The sequence below is a fragment of the Protopterus annectens genome, chromosome 4.part1 (genome assembly GCF_019279795.1).
Source record: "Protopterus annectens isolate FY-2018-M chromosome 4.part1, PAN1.0, whole genome shotgun sequence".
Lineage (NCBI taxonomy): Eukaryota > Metazoa > Chordata > Ceratodontiformes > Protopteridae > Protopterus > Protopterus annectens.
Window position 1 is genome coordinate 186,007,813 of NC_056734.1, and position 16,369 is coordinate 186,024,181.

Sequence of the window (16,369 nt, forward strand, 5' to 3'; positions counted from 1 at the left end):
CCTTACATAAGAGCCTGTCCTGACAGCTGTGTCAATGTGTTGAGGAGGAAACTATGTTTATAAAAGAAGCTGACTATTGCTGTCTTTTGATTACAGTTAAACAGTCACTGATCTGGCTTATCTTGGGTTCTGCGTGTGTGACTTGGAAGGAAAGTCTGCGTACATAGCTTTTGCTAACAAAAATATGAGAATTTATCCTAGCTACAGGAATTGCACCCTCTCAAGAGAGACAAATTCTATGGGTAAAACCTATGTGTCAAAGGACAAAAAATTGTTTTGTTGTATTTCATAAAATAAATTAAGACATCTCCCTTTTACTTACACATTTATTTTTTATTACAGATATGCAGCATACCTATTGCAAATGCTATTAGAGTCAAAGGACAGAAACAGAACATGTAAAATTGTAATTATATTACACCACCAGAAAAATTAAAAGTAATGTTTTCACAAATGTCAAATGGTCAAGAAGAAAAATACCAAAACTTTGACAACTCACACAACCTACAAGCACAACCTAATTTCAATCTATAACTGAATATCCAAATGCTGTCGGAAAAAAGATACTTTTGTTAAAATGGTTCAGAGATGTAGACTTGTAATGAAAAGAATCATGAGAATATCTATTTGGCTATTAGAATACTCTAGGCTGCCAAACTGCATTATATACAATTTCCTTTAGGGGTGGACATATTAATTATCTCCAGTATGCAGAATACAGTACATATCCAAAATATAGCTATATTAATTTAGCATTATATATTCCTCTAGATAAGTGCCCTTTTCTGCCACTAAAAATACAAGACTTACCCCAATTACAGATTCATACACAATGATACATGTTACTGTATGACACAATTATGCATGCCTTTATACTTAAAACCACTAGGTAAGTTAATTCTGTAACTGAATAACATGAGGTAGTTGCTTAAGAATCATTTGAAATACTTTGATCAGTTTAATGACTGGTATATTAACCTCTTCCCAAAATGATAAGTGCCTTAGTCTGTAAGGGAGCTGTGTATTGTGAATGTTTAGGTTCTTACCTATGTTAATAAAACAAAACTGCAGCATCAATCTGCTCTCCTCTGTTCTATGCTACAAGTTTGCAAGTAACTTTCTGTTCTGACTTTCCTTCTACAAGATAGCTTGCAAAATATTTGGAAATTGATGCAAAGTTGGCATGTTTTGTTTTGTGGGTGTTCTGTACAGCGTATGCCACATTGTTGTTATCTGACTCAGTTGGGAGTGGAGAATAGGTGATACAACAGTTTTAGACAATAAATACATTTTTGTGATATTAGGCTGTTTATCTTTGCAACACTGTTTGTTTGTGTAGACCATTGCTGTTTATCTCTGAATTTTTAGTGTGTTTTGCTGATCATATTGCATACTGGAAAGCAGCTGCATGTTATGATGCTTTAGGTTCTTACCTTTGTTCGTAAACCAAAATGACAGCATCAAACAGCTCACCCCAGTACTGTGTGACTAATGTGCAAGTTATTTCCGGTATGCTTTTTCTTGCACTGGCTGTTTGCAAGGCTTTGAAAGGAATGGAGATTTGGATATTTTTTTTAATGGCTGCATTATACTATGTGTACTATATTGCTATCAAGAGACTGAAATTGGAGTATTTGTAGCACAATTGTAGGTATCAGCTACAAATGAAAGGCCTGTGAAAATACCTACCTTGATGTGGTACAGTTTCTGGTCACAGTGCCACTAAAAAGTAGAGAAATAACTGTCTCTTTTGATGGTGTCACAGAAATATGGTGTGTTTCATGCCAATAAACATAAGTTATTGTCAGTAAAACATTTAAATAATCATTCTACTGAGTAATCAGTAATTGCTGAAAAGGGCCCTGGATGATCCTAGAAATTCAGTTAGCAAATGATGCAGTATCTAACAATAAATTAAAAAAAAACATACTTGACTAGGCAGTGTGGCAAAAATGAGAGAAGGACAACATGAAAAAGTGTGAATGGCATGGCAAGATATGTTTTATGTGGAAGAAGGGCTTACATACATTTCAACTTCTACCTCCAGATTTATGGACAATGCAAAAATAATTTGGGAAAATGTCCCAAATTTCATGCACTTTTTAAAATTCTGGGTCAGTTAACCTAGGGTTACCACCTGTCCTACTTTGCGAGGGACAGTCCCTCTTTGGGCAGTTGTGTCCTGACCAAAAATATTAAAAATGGCAAATGTCCTGAGATTGTAGGACATAATTATGTCCCATACTTTATGTAATAGTTGCATAAAATAGTTATTTCTGTATGTAAAATACCTAAATGTTACAAGAAACAGAATAAGCAACTAAACTGCTACAAGAATAAGCTTTCACTTAGGCAAACAAGTAAAGTTCTATCCTTTGTACTGACCTTGGGCATGTGTCGGCTTGTAAAATCTGATGTGTGTCCCGAAAATGTCCCACTTTGGCCATTTGAAAAGGTGGCAACCCTATGTTAACCTAGGACTCCTAGAAATAATTTCCAATTTAAGATTTACACATATATACCAGTGATATTGTGGAATGGATTGTTGTAAGTCTGGGAATAGTGACAGACAAAATAACCTTCCAGCAAATAAAAAAAAATGGAAATACGAGAATGCAAGTAAGACACTGCTCTTCATGCAGTGACAATAATAGCAAACATTACAACTCGCTTTATAATTTACACTGTTATTTTAACTACAACAGTTCAGCCGAATAACATTAATACGCACAGCAAGCCACCTGATCTTAAAAGTTTATTTGTATTGCTAAAACCAGTATATTTAACCATAAACCGAAATTAAACGGTGTTAGTAAGAGCTTGAACGTATGTTAAACAAATGCAACGATGAGATAAAGGTGCAAGCATAAAACGTGCACCCGCATCCTGCTGTCACGAATATTTCTCATAACACATAACATGCAACAACGTATGTAAAATATAAGATCCACAAAAAAATGCATGAAATTCTCTAAGCTGGAATAAATAATAAAATTGCAAACAACCAAAGGTAACTAGTTAGTCCTTTTTTTCATAACGGACAGTAATGGTGAGCGCTAGAAAAATACTGTCCACAAGCAGAGTTAGAATTGCAAACCTCAAGAGCACAATGGGTCTTGTCATTAACAAACAACTCGAGCGAAAACCACCTTCAACAAATAGCTGCTAAACTGTCTTCCCAACCAAATCAAGTCAGGAAGAACCAAACCCCGATCCCTTGTCATTGCCAGTCTATGTCCCAGGCGGAGCTGGCCAGTGGGATGGGATCAAATGACTAACATTTCCCGAATCCAATCAATGACAGCGGTTTTCTAAGAAAGGCGGGCAAATTGCTAGCCCTGATCGAATCAACGTGAAGCTATTTGGCACTTCCTTTTGGTTTCCCTGTCGAAGGGGACGAACGAAGGGGGCTGACACGTAACTTGGTGGAACAACAGGAGGTGGGGAAGCGTGTATGGATTAACGCGAGTTACCCAAGGAAAGCTTTTAGGGTTTTCTTTGTGTTTCCCGTAGATCAGACTGAAGATAAACGTTAAGAAGGTTGGAACACATAAGGCTTTCTAGCATTATAGTTTATAGCAGGTAAACAAAAACAAATTCTGTGGACTCCACCTCCAAGGATTGAGCTACTCTCTTCACGTAAAGTTTTAGGGACTTAGTGAAAAGGAGATACCTGTAAGTTGTCCCTAAGTTGCTGCCTTTAGTTGGAAGCGATCTTGCAGGCGGATTGTATAGCTGCAGGCGATGCATTTCCAGATGGTTGTAGCGTGCAGTTTTTCGTGGTGAAGCAGTGGGTTCCGTCGTTGTCATTTGTCCAGAGGGATACAGGAGCGAAAATATGGGAACCGGCATGTGTTCCAGAAAACAAAAACGGATTATCCAGAGCCTCTTTCTCCTGACTGTAGTGGTAGTCTTTTTGTACGGAGGGATGTTGTACTTCGAACTGCAGGATAGGCTACAGAAGACGCAGGCTTTGGCTTTGAAGTACCAACAGCATCAGGAATCCCTGTCTGCACAGCTGCAAGGTAAAAAGACGGCCGTTTTAATCTTCCCATTGGATTTTTTAAGTAAAAAGTTTGTTGTTAGTTTCAGAATAGCCTTATTGTTTCACACGGCACGATATGACAGCAAAGAATGCGATTGTATGATGGTCATCCTGTCACGCATTTTAGCACTGATGCCCTATTGATGGTCACAGCACCAAGACCATTTGTCACTGATACTGTGTTCCCTCCACGGTAATTTGTAAGTGGATTAGATGATAGCCTGTTACAGAGTTTTACCCCCAAGTGTGTATAGGCAGGGTGCAGTAGCCTTGAGAAAAATGCGGTGATGTCACGTTCTTCATTTCACATGCAGTGATGCAGACATTGTAGGAACATGCTTGGAAACGTCCACACAGAAGTGATCTATGTACTGAAGGGATGGCTTTTTTTTGCATCTGTTATAGATTTTGCGTATTGCTTATTTGGTGAGGCAGTTTGCACTCTTTTGACTCCCATAAGTTTATTCCGAAATGTTGTTTGTGTGTATTTTTCCAAGTTCTCTTATAAGTTTAGTAAGTTCCTGTGTCTAAAATGAAGTGCAACAGTTCTGTAGTTTCATAACAATCTCTGTGCATTGTTTAGCATTGCTAAATAAAAACTAAAGTTGCAATATTGAGATGAATACCCGTCCAGAGTCCTGTGGCTACTGTGGTGACCAAAGTCTGTTAAAGGTTGCTCCATTTAAGAATGCTGACTGATTTTAGAAGATCCATCAAAAGTTTATTCCTAGAATTAAGAGGCTTTCAGTTGTGGGTGGTATCTGCTCTAGCTCCAAAAACTAGCTGCCTGAAAAGTAGTACTACTAATATCTTGTCACAGCATTGTGTTGCTTGGAATTAGGACAAATATTCAAAGACAGTTTTTAGTTGGCTCTGATGTGAAATTGTCTTAGAATTAAAATAAGTATTTGGTATGGTAATAGATGTTGTCACCCCAACACTGAAGTTACCCAATATATATATTAGTTTGTTTAGTGAGGTGGAGCTCTAGTCCCACTGGACCTTGTTCAGGCCTGTGTAGTGTTTACAAATCAACAGTAAATGAGCATAGTTTCAGAACACTGTGATCAACTGTACAAACATGGAGTGAAGTTCTTGACAGAATGCAAGTCATAGGAGATAAGTCACTATAAACTTTGTAGCACCCAGTTCAGAATTTCTAGGTAGTACATTAATATATCAGTTCAACATTAATGACTACACTTTTAAAAAATGCATTGCATAACCACAGTAATAAGTGTGTGTTGCTTTTAATTTGGCAGGTATTGATTCCTGATGTATGAGCACAATGACTGATAAGCTATGGTTGGTGTAAAGTAGCTTTCTTTAGAGGAATTTGTAAAGCAGATGTTGAGTAGAAGTGTCTGAGACAATAGCTGGATGATCTAATCATAAGTCTGCTAAGAAAAAAAAAAAAAGAATGGAAAGGATTCCATTTCCAAAAGTTGTTAATGATCTCATCAAAGTCAGCATAGAAAAATGTGTTATTTAAGGAAGGTAATGTGAACTAGGAAAGTGGAACAACTGTATTACTTTTTATTCAGCTGTAGCTTCACCTGCCCAGTTTTACTTTTATTCCAAATGATGCAGCTGGGTTTGAAATAAGAGCATAGCCAGTTATGCTGCACTGTAGTTTGTGGTAGACGTGTGTTGTTTTGAGAGGTGTGTGTGTGTGTGATTGTGACAGAGAGGGAGGGAGTGAGTAGTAATGGGCAGCAAAGTGAGACCAAACAGATCCGGGTGATGCAGTTATGGGAACATAAGTTCTAGTGAGGAATGGTGTGGTCTGCAAAGTAACTAACATGGTGCTTCATTCTGGGATGTTTGCAATGATCCCTTGGGCTAGCTGCATTTTCTTTCATCATTGTTGCAGATTAGCCTGTTTTGTTGCTGCTTTATTCCAGGATATATGTGTGTGTGTGTGTGTGTGTGTGTGTGTGTGTGTGTGTGTGTGTGATGTACATATCCTGTCACAGTTCATTTGGTCATACAGTCTATCTCTTGGCTGGATGTCTTGGTGTCCTCTTGTCTTCTTCCTGTCTCTCCCAAATCCACCTTGTAGGTTGCCCTCTACTTTCATGATCATGTGGCTGAACCATCTTAATCTGGTCTCCTTCTCTGCAGCTGAGGCTAATTTTAGCTTCTGCTCTGTTGTCCTCGTTTTTTCATTTGTCTGACAGTGTGTATCCTATTTGCTGTCTCAGGCACTTTATGTGCATCAGCTTCGGCTTCTTCCTTTGTCTTCACTTCCCAGGTTTCTGTGCCACTCAGAAGCACTGGTCATGCCGCTGTTTTGTACTATGTACTTTTTGTTTGGCTTTCTTCTGTCACATACTTCCCCTGATAATTTGGCTGTGACACCTCTGACTCGGACTTTGACTTCCTCGTTCAAACTTCCCTCCTCCTCAACCACATCTCTCAGATACTTGAAGCTGTTGTCCTGCTGCGTGATTTTCTCCTTCTGTCTCAATTTTCAGCTTCTTCTGATTCTTTAGAACATCCACAAATGTAAGCATTTGGAACAGTGTGGACCATCTGCACTAGTATGACTATTTCCTATCTGCATCTAACGTACCCTGCCCCCACCACCAGTCACTCTCATGTTCCCTCTTCTACCCAAGTCCATTCCCTACTGCTCATATTTCCACACAACTTTCTACAGTCCTCTTACCATATTTTACTCACTTCTCATACATCATCCATAGATCTCTTCCCAAGTTTAGCATACTCAAACCAACTGCTATTCAAGCCTAACATTTTTTCTAATTTCCCAAATTTTCCTACATTTACCGCTTCAGCCAATCAGCTAACACACAGTTTGCAAGTGCATTTAACACTGTACCACCACAACGTCAGGCAACTTTTTATTATCCTCACAAACTCTCTATCTGAACAGCACTCACTCTTATTTTTTGTTGTTGTCCTCATCTTTTATATCCACGTCTATAAGCACAATACCTTGTTCCAAAAACTCACTGTCTTGAAATTAGGTTTAAGACATAAAACCAAATGAAGTGACATCATTCCTGTCACCATTTTCAACAAATTCTGCAACTGTGAGGTGATATTCATCCAAACCCAGGTCCCTGTCTTGATGCTAGTAGCATGCTTGCTGATCTTACTGTCATTACAATCCCACAACAAACAGAAGCCTCTGGACTACACTTAATCAGTATAAATTGAAGTATCTACAACAAAATATATAGTTCTGTGCTTGTAAAGCTATTCATACCTAATATCGTATAAGCCCTGAAACATGATTAATGCAAGACACTAAGGATGATGCAAGTTTTCCCCGGGTTATAACATAAATAGACTAAATTGAAAACAAATCTGGAGAAGTGGTCTTAATCTTTAAGAAAACCTTGAAAATCTCCCCCTATAGAGCTCCTTATCTCTCAAGTTAGACTTAATAAACACATGATCCTATATATCTTAGGCTTATACATAACCCCAGACAGCAATACTGACATCACAGAAGAACTGTTACCCTGTTCTTGTACAAATGCCCCCCTCCAGGAAACAGTTACTGACTGGCAAGCGATAAACACTGACTCTCTCAAAGTAACACTGTTAACCTTTACGGTTACACACAATCCTTCTCAACCCCTACCAGGTGCAACAAAAATACTGATAGACAGTCCACCATAGACTAGACAAACCACCATAGAGTGTATCCTTTCAGTGATGCACACAAAATTACTTTTCTTGGTGCCCTTTCAGACTTTGTTAGTTACCACCTCCATATTTCTGCTGTATAAGACCAAAGTTGTAGTCTCAAATAACATCTTTGCAACCATGTACAGATACGTGAGCACAATAATGATGTTTTTAAGAAAAATATCAAAAATGTCCTTGCTGGACATGTAGCAGCCACTGACCCTTCTCATCAATTTACATTCCTAGTATTGGAGCTGATTAAACCTAACATTAGGAGAGGTGACATTAAAACAAAGACCGTGTATGAAGAAACAAAATGGATTTTAGAACCGCATGCTGACTGTGGGAAAGGCTTAAATGGGTCTGTATCTTTAAGACCTGTGCTGGGATCTAGAGCTCTACCCTGCCCTGTTTTGTGAGTGAGTATTTAAGGAATGTTTTAACTGCTGTGTATTAGATTTGAGGAAGCTGATGGGCATGAAAGCGCTTATCTTCTCTATGTCTTTTATTGTTTTATTATTTTTAACTTTTGTTTAATAAGCAGAATTTTAAGTGTAAATCTCTGCTGTGTCGGATGGATACATGTGTTTTGTGCAATCTGATTTTTCTGGTTCATCCAGCCTTGTCCGCATATCCTGTTTGTTCTTACTATTTGCAGAGCTTGTCCTCCTCCAATAGAAAAACCTTCATCTCCAACCTAACTTTGTTGAACTGATCAGCCCTAAAACACCCTCCGTCTAAATGAAATGGCACAGTTTAACATAACTTTCCTTAGCATCCTAAATGAGCACATCCCATTGAGAAGTTAAAGAGGTATAGTAAATCTAGCACCTTGACTAACTAAAGACACAAAGCATATCATGACTTTGAGAGATAGGGCTTGGAAATATGGGAATGTGATAAAACTATATGGAAATCTGATAAAACTGAACAAAACCTACAGAAATAAAAACAGCCGAGAATATTACTAAATACAGGATTTTTCACGTCAGGAAGTCATACTTCATTGCCATCTGTCACATGAAGGGAAGGAAGGAGTTGAACAAGTTATGTAATGTTGGAATGAATGCTGATTATGAAAAGAGAAATGAGTGCATTATGTGAAAACATGTTACCATGCTTTTTTCTTTTATGTTAGCGTATGTGCACCGGTGTCACAGTTTTTCTTGTGATTTAGTAAATTATGTTTATAAAAAATCCAACATTTTTCTGGTCATCTCTCAACCAACTCTTAGAACCAAAGCACATCACCCAGCCAGCACCTTTTACAAATGATCATTCTATTGACAATGACAACTTATTCAGTACACATTTTTATACAAACTGTAGCCTCCCTTCTAAATAATGCCTCTGTACCCTCGGCAATACTCTCCATAAAACCTGTTCATAACCACAGTATGACATGCTTCCAGACAGTTTCCACTTCTGTCATCAAAAAGCTCTGCATCTGCATAAAGGCGGTACTGCCACAGAACTTTCAGACTGTAGACCACTAGCTAGGTATTCTATCTCCTCTTTGTAAAACATTGGAAAAATGCATCCATTTCCAGCTATTCCATTCATTGCTGATAATCTCCTCTGCCCACCACAATATGGATGTTGACCCATCACAGCACTACTGCTGGTCTTAACTGCACAAGTGCAGTTAACCAAAACATAAATGCTGGCAGATGAGTCTCATACTCGCTCTTAGATCTCCCAAAGGCCTTGAAAGCAATTTCTCACCAAATACTACTATAAAAACGAACCTAATTAGGTTTGTGTTCATCTTCTGTTACCTGCTTTGACGTTTATCTCAATACTTGACTGTAAGCAGTCAGATAGTAAACTACAATCTCTGAATGTCTCCCATTATGAACAGGCATGCACTAAGGCTCCGTTCTTGATGCCCTGCTGTCTAACATATTTACTAATTATTTGCACTCCGCTAGTAAGCATGCCACGATTCTGCAGTATGCAGATGACTCAGCTCTCTTCTGCTCTGCCAAAACCTTACATTTACTAGAGCAACTATTACAGGAGCCCGTATAGTTCCATTATTTCTAAATCCTAAAAAAAATCAAGCTGTTAGTCTCTAAATAATTCAATGACAAGAAATCTGTCTTCACCATTACATTTTCTAGTAGTACAAATGTTGAATTAGTCACCCATACAAAGATGTGAGACGTTATTGATGAAGACTTGACATTTGATTATCACATAAAAGAAGTTGTTTAAAAAAACTTGTCTCTTAACTGGACACATCTTACAGAGTTATACAATTCCTCACTGACATGACCAGGACAACTGTCACTTTCTCGTACCTTTTCCATATTCCTCATTATGCTGTCCCAACACACATTAAATTACAAAATGCCAAACTCAACTTTCTTGAGCAATTCTACAACAAAGTAGCAAGGTTTGCAGGTAGTCTGATTTATAATTCTTAACTTTGCTGGACAAAATTATCACACACCCTAACACTGAAACAGCTAGTCACAATACACAGTCTCATCTACAAACCAGTAAACTGCCCAAGCTCATGTAATATCATTTGTCACTGTACACCTACCAGGCCTCTTTGTTCCATTGATAAACTACTACTACTACTATAAACCAAATAATATTGTTGGCGATTCTCTACTCCTGTGTTGCCAAAATGGTGGAAATCTATCCGCCTACCTCTCAGACAGTTTAATAACATCAAGTTCTTCCAGTTTCAACTCAAACACCACCTAACAAACTCTTGGCACTGCTCATGCTCCATACTAAGTAAAATTCATCATTCTACGCTCACCATATTACTTATGTACAGTAGTCTAATTTATTCAAGCGTCTTTTTTTAATTCAAGCTTCTCCAGTAAGTCCACCAAGTCCTTCAAAATGTTTACCGTGGAATGCCCTTCTTCCTATCTACGCATCCTTAGTACTTGTATCCGTTGTGTCTCAGCTTTTTCTTTTCCAATTCTACACCCCTGCCTCCCTTCCTTATCCTCCCAGCTGTCCTCATTTATTCTGCTTCTATCACCTCATGTACTCTACTTTACCGCTTCTTTTTCCCCACTTTTTAAGCTTTTGGCCCTTCTTTACCTTTTCCTCTACCTCCTATTTATCCTGCCTTTCCACACTCCTTTCTTCATCTCAACTATATAATACCCGTTTTCCTTTTTATAATGCTCTCTACAACACAGCCCGCGCTCAACTTTATCAAGCTTAACTCCGTAGTTCCTGTTCATAGAGTGCTTGTACATATGTTTTGATGTTTCCTCTGTTGTTTAACACACTCTTTTGTCACATGCTGTTGGTATACATATACAGGTTATATTCTGTTGATATGTTTTCGTTTGTCTATAAGATTGTATTTATTTTCTGTTATATTATTATAAATACTCAATTGTATGCTTATTAGTTGTTACATTAATGTTTCCGGGAGATTTTCTCTCTCGGCCTCCACTGAAAAGGTGTTTCACCACAGTCCTACTATCCTGGTGAGCAGATGAATAATAAAAATGAAATAAATAAATATCACCAAGTCTATCTATAGCAAGGGAAGCAATAAGAAAGAATACAGTGTATATATTTTGTAGATCAAAGCCTTTGTAAACTTTGAGTTTAGTACATAAAAAGTCTGTTTTTAAATTCAAAGCTTTGTAGTTGAAATATCAAAATTGTAATTTTTGTATATTTGCTTGGGGGTTATGGTGGATATGGATGCATTTTATACTGTATATGCAGGACAAGCTGACATGTTTATTTCTGTGAAGTACAGCTGTGCATGGTCAGAATTTCATAACAGCTTTTGTGACTTGAGGATTTTACTGTGCAAGAGCGATTGGTTTGCCTTTTGAGTAGAGAACAGCACCTGTTTTTGTATTGGTGTCATACTGTAGTCAGCAGTTGGCATCCTGGGTCCACTTACAATAGCTGATGGAGCAGACCAGAACTAGTAACCTGATCTGACTGCAGGGGAGCACAAATGGGTGGTTCTTGGCTGTGAAGTCATCTGGTTAAATTCCTTGAATATACTTGTAACTTTTTAAAATGTTTTCTTCACAAGTGCTGTGGTAGCATTGTCGCTTCACAGTAAGACGCTGTTCGGTTCAATTCGATTCTCAGCTAGAGCGTCTTCTGCGTGGAGACATGCGTGAATGGGTGTACCTTTGTTGAAGGTTGTGCGTCAGAGCTGGTAACTCTGCACGTAAAAATCAACTACCAATCATTAGCGGACCCCTAACCGGGAAAAGCCAAAAGACACATTCATTCTTCACAAGTCATGATAGTTTGTTTCAGCTGCATTGCTCAGTAGCAGATGTGGTACCACTTGATGTGAAAGTTCCTGGATTCTCTACATACCTCTCAACTGTCCCTGATTTTCAGGGACATCCCTGATTTTGACTCAAAATTTAGCTCTGTCCCTCTTAATCCCTCCCAAAACTAGTGACTTTTGGAGGAAAGGTGGTGAATTACACTTAATGAGTAATGACAATAATTAAGAGTTACAGACTTCTTTTACTTCAGAAAATGTGTATTAATTCATATGCTCAGATTCTGTCAATGTTTCAAGTTTTGTTTGTGTCTTTCGGCTTTTCCTGGTTAGGGGTCGCCACAGCGGAACTCCGGTCCACCAATGATTGGCAGTAGAGTTTTACGTGCTGGCTTGCCGGGCCTAACGCACAACCTTCAACGAAGGAACGCCCATTCACGCATGTTGCCACACAGAAGACGCTCTAACTGAGAATCGAACGGGCAGCGTCTAACTGTGAGGCGACAATGCTACCGCAGCACCACCACCACAGTCTGTCAATGTTTCAAGTTAATAGCACTAATATTTTAAAAGTGTCCCTGATTGTCCCTGATATTTTCTTGACTTGTCCCTGATTCTGTTGAAATTTGTGCCCGATTGGTTGAGAGGTCTGATTCTCTGTTATGTTTTCACTGGTTAATTTTCATTATTGTTAATATATGAAAGAGTGTATCTGTATTTTAAAGTTCACTAGCTGGATTCATTCAGTTTGAGCTAGAAGCAGGTAGTAGAGCTGGCTGTTTTAAAGCTCTGTGATGCAAATCTGAACTCCTGTTGTAATTCCACAGGTCTTGCTTTGCTTACATTGTCTCTGTTTGATGTGCCTGTCTTGGTTCTTTCTCCCTTTGACTCTTCTGTAGTTATCTTGTGTTTTACTTGGGAAACCTCAGATACTGGATTAATAAAATGTGTATGTTTAAATGCCAGAGATGAACCATTTCTTTGCACATCACTGAATTTTGTTATCAGTTGTACAGATATATATTACTTCACAACAAACAAGTGCCATATGGTAACTAAACAGCTTCTACTCACTAGTCTCTATTTATTCTCCATCTTAAGTGTCGAGTTTTGGTGGTGGGTATTTATTTATTATTTATCACTGGATAATTTGTATTGAATGTGTTGATGTAATGTGAACTAGCTTGGATGTCATACGTGTTATTTTCTTTCTTATGTTATTCTTTGACATCGCTGTATCTATGTTATTTGCACTGCATTTCCCCTCGTGAGCTGGCATTTGTAATTTCATTTAGGCTGCACTTGTGTGGTCCTAAATGACAATAATGTATCTTTGAATCTTTAACTTGTTAAGCAGCATTATGGAGAGTAAACTGTGCATTGTTTCAGTAAATTTGTATCTAGTCCATCCCCAAGAAAAAAGTACTAATAAAATGAAGTCCACTAGTTTGGCTGAAGTATACCCTCACCCCAATCCCAGTCATATTTATGCACCATACTGCTTTCTTTAGTGAAATTTAGATTACGGGTAGTCTGAGTGAAACCTGTAGCCATCATGGGGTCAGGTGGGTGTAGCATTAAACATCCTTGGTGACACAAAGCTAAGCAGCAGGGACAGTTCACCATAAGTTGTAGAATGGTTTATAATAGAATTTACAAGCTTGATAGATCGTTCAGCCATAACATTTTAAATGTAATATGGAAACAAAGTAGAAAAAAAGAATTCTGTATATTAATGGTGGAGAAATGGTAGCATATTAAATAAAGTAAAATAATTAAAAGGACCCTAGGAGTAACCATGCTAGGTGTCCTTGGAGGAAAATATTGGCAAAACAGATTGATTTATAAGGGAGTCTGAGTAACGGTGCGAGATGTCTTAAAACTAAAAGCAACAGCACTTTCCCGTTGTGCACATAGTAGAAAAGGCCCATTTGCAGTCATATGCTGCACTTGAAAGGACAAAGACCGAGTAAGGGTAATTCAGGACAGGGCAATAAAGATCTTAAGCATTCTGCAACTGAGATCTTAAAATCTTATGTAAGAGTTAAAAAGGAAAGGGAGCATGATAGGAAGAAGGCAGAGACATTCCAGTCATGTTTAATTGTAGGGACTAATGGTGACTTTAAATCACACAGAGTTAATCGATTACCATCTGCAATGCCGATATGTGCAGGAATAGAATATGGTTAGCAATTAAAGTTTAGAAGTTGTGATTATGTAGTGGTGTCATTTCTTATCATGGTTTTTAGAGAGTCTAGCAGAGTATGAGATGGTCATCATCATGTTGTACCCCTGGATCTGTAAATGCCCTTGTTTGCTCTCAAGCACTAATTTGCTATTTGTGTTGCTTTTTCCACTTCTTCGTGGTTGTGCAGTCATGGAGTTAGTATATATAAGTAAGGGGGGAGGGGTGCAGGGGGCTTGCCCCCCCCTTTCAAAAAATGTTTTAGACTATATATATATATATATATATTTTTTTTTTGTGGAGAAGGTTTTCTATGAAATGGGTCCAACAGTGTGAGTTTCAGTGAAACGAGTTTTCAGTGTTATGACATAAACCCGTAACAGAGAATATGAAGGTATCAGAACTCTGTTTTCTTCAAGCACTTAAACACGGTGATCTCAGCTGGGTTCATTTCACAAGGTATGATTATACTCTGGTAAAGAATTTCACACACATTTTAAATAGCAGATCTGCTCGCAGTGTTATATTTCTAAGTTGATGTCATCTAGTTGTCTTGGCCGTCATCAGTCCATCTTAATTTGCTCCTTTCCAGAACTGTAACCATGGTGGATGTCCAATGATTTTAAGATTACATCTGTTTGCTGTCTTGTTAAAGTTGAGTAAAAAAAAAAAAAAAACGAATAGCTGATGTTGTTGTGGTTTTGTGTACTTTTAACTGCTGTGCACGTTGCAAAATATTACAAAATGGTATGTCTGTAGTTAGTGGTGCTTTTTTGAGCTTGGCCAGTGTTGCCTAAATAAGAAGCATTTAACTGTGAAGGTTTCCCACAGGTACTCCTTAAGTATGGTAAACTGTCGAGAGAAGAGGAGTGCAGACCTCACACAATCTTTTTTGCATTTGACTACATGTTGGAGTGATGGTTAAGTACATGTAAATGGCTATTAAAAAGAGCTTTTCAAAATAACATTAAACTTGAGTGGAAATTAAAAATGCTGGTTGTTTACTGTGCAGTCTCCAAGATGATATTTATACCACTGAATGACCAGCATTTTGCTGTGCTTCTAAAAGGTTTTTATAGTTTGTTGGCAGGATTTACTTCTTGCATTTCCTGTTACGGGTTGGTTGCTGTGATGTTCTCGCATTCCTATGGTTTGTATGATCATTTCCATAGACTAACAGCCTGACACAGACAGACATCCTAATGTCTGCAGTTAGGAGGGGACTGTGTACATGTATTAGCAGTAGTTTAAAGATAAGTTTACTGTCAGCATTTCACTCTTCTACAAATTTGCACAACACAGATGTATGAGTTGCATTTTCTTTGTAGTCCGGTATCGGACAAGATACATAATACAAGATCTTATTTCAGTAATGTGATTTAGGGAGAAATTGCATATGTCTTACACACATCAAAGAGTTGAAGTTATTAGTGTTTCTTGAATTACTATGTGAGAAATACATATGCTTCCATCTGATCTGTAGACAGTTTTATGAGTTTGCTTTCTGATGTCTGTAATTTAGGGAGCAGAAAATATTGTTTCTTTTTTGTTCTCCATAATTTGTTTGCATTGTTAGATAAATGAAGAACATAATAGTGTTGCAGATTGTTACATAAAAAGGATTTCTTTAATCTTCCTCTCTTGACTGTCATCCAGATGTCTGGACACGTGACATTAATTAAAAGGGAAAGTGGTACCCCAGCATTTTTAAACACTTCTAGATGTGATTTGATGAGATTTCCTAACGTCTTTGTGGCAGGAAGAAGGATATGTGAATACCAAAAGAAGTCTCATGACACTCCGTATGCTCTTCCAGTGTCCTTTTTTTTTTAAATGAGTTTATGCATATTTTCAGAGCATGGAAGCATGTCTTTGCTAGTCAATGTGGTAATGAATGAAATTAATTCAGTTAGGAAAGTCTTGTTAAGATAAAATTCTTATTGTTTTAATGTTTGATATTACTTGGTTATATTCTTTCTGGCTTGGTAGGCCCATATTTGTTTCTGCATAATAATGGCACTGGTGTAGTATGTAGCATATTGATACTGTAGCTGCTGGTCGAAACTTTGAGGATATTCTAGTTAGACTGTCTAAACATGTATGGATGTGAACCTCCTGATGCAAATGGAATGTAAATTGGAAATAATAGGCCAGATTTCAAAAGGCCTGGTCTCAGTGTAGGTGGCTACTTACACTGAGAGCAAGTCTTTGGGATCAGTTCCAAATGTGTCGACTT

General features: G+C 37.9%; 1 protein-coding gene across 3 annotated transcripts in view; it reads left to right on the plus strand.

Annotated features, from left to right (window-relative positions):
• The first annotated feature begins 3,378 nt into the window (after positions 1 to 3,378).
• GOLIM4 (golgi integral membrane protein 4) overlaps positions 3,379 to 16,369 on the plus strand; it is a 2,181,480-nt gene continuing 2,168,489 nt past the window's right edge. For all 3 annotated transcript variants that reach the window (XM_044070089.1, XM_044070090.1, XM_044070091.1), the window contains exon 1: positions 3,379 to 4,025. In XM_044070089.1, the coding sequence (XP_043926024.1) occupies positions 3,839 to 4,025 (187 nt within the window). In that variant the 5' untranslated portion in view covers positions 3,379 to 3,838. The remainder of the gene's footprint in view (positions 4,026 to 16,369) is intronic.